Source organism: Aptenodytes forsteri, unplaced genomic scaffold (assembly GCF_000699145.1).
Source record: "Aptenodytes forsteri isolate BGI_AS27 unplaced genomic scaffold, ASM69914v1 Scaffold562, whole genome shotgun sequence".
NCBI lineage: Eukaryota > Metazoa > Chordata > Aves > Sphenisciformes > Spheniscidae > Aptenodytes > Aptenodytes forsteri.
In genome coordinates this window covers 22,671-23,020 of record NW_008795047.1, presented here as the reverse complement: position 1 = coordinate 23,020, position 350 = coordinate 22,671, and the positions used below count along the sequence as shown (strand labels likewise).

The window sequence follows — 350 nt, the reverse complement described above, 5'->3', positions numbered from 1 at the left end:
GTAGGGCGTAGGGCTTCTCCCCGGTGTCTGGTGCTTGAGGAAGGCCGAGCTGTAGCTGAAGCTCTTGCCGCAGTCGGCGCACTTGTAGGGCCGCTCGCCCCGGGGGGTCCGCCGGTGCGGTTTTTTTTTCACTTGGTGGAGTTGTGGGGCCGCTCGCCAGCGTGCAGCCGCTGGTGCTTCGCCAGGTCCGAGCTCTGGCCGAAGCTCTTCCCGCAGTCGGGGCACTTGTAGGGCCTGTCTCCGCTGTGGATGCGCTGGTGGGCATTGCGGTTCGAGCTGCGAGTGAAGCTCTTCCCGCAGTCCAGGCACTTGTAGGGCTTCTCCCCCGTGTGCAGCCGCTGGTGGATCAC

At 65.7% G+C, this 350-nt stretch overlaps 1 protein-coding gene across 1 annotated transcript in view; it reads right to left on the bottom strand.

The window, feature by feature from the left end:
• Positions 1-350, bottom strand: part of LOC103897063 (zinc finger protein 501) — a 7,177-nt gene that overhangs the window by 421 nt on the left and 6,406 nt on the right. The window contains exon 5 of the mRNA XM_019471458.1: positions 133-345. Coding sequence (XP_019327003.1) covers positions 133-345 — 213 coding nt within the window. The remainder of the gene's footprint in view (positions 1-132; positions 346-350) is intronic.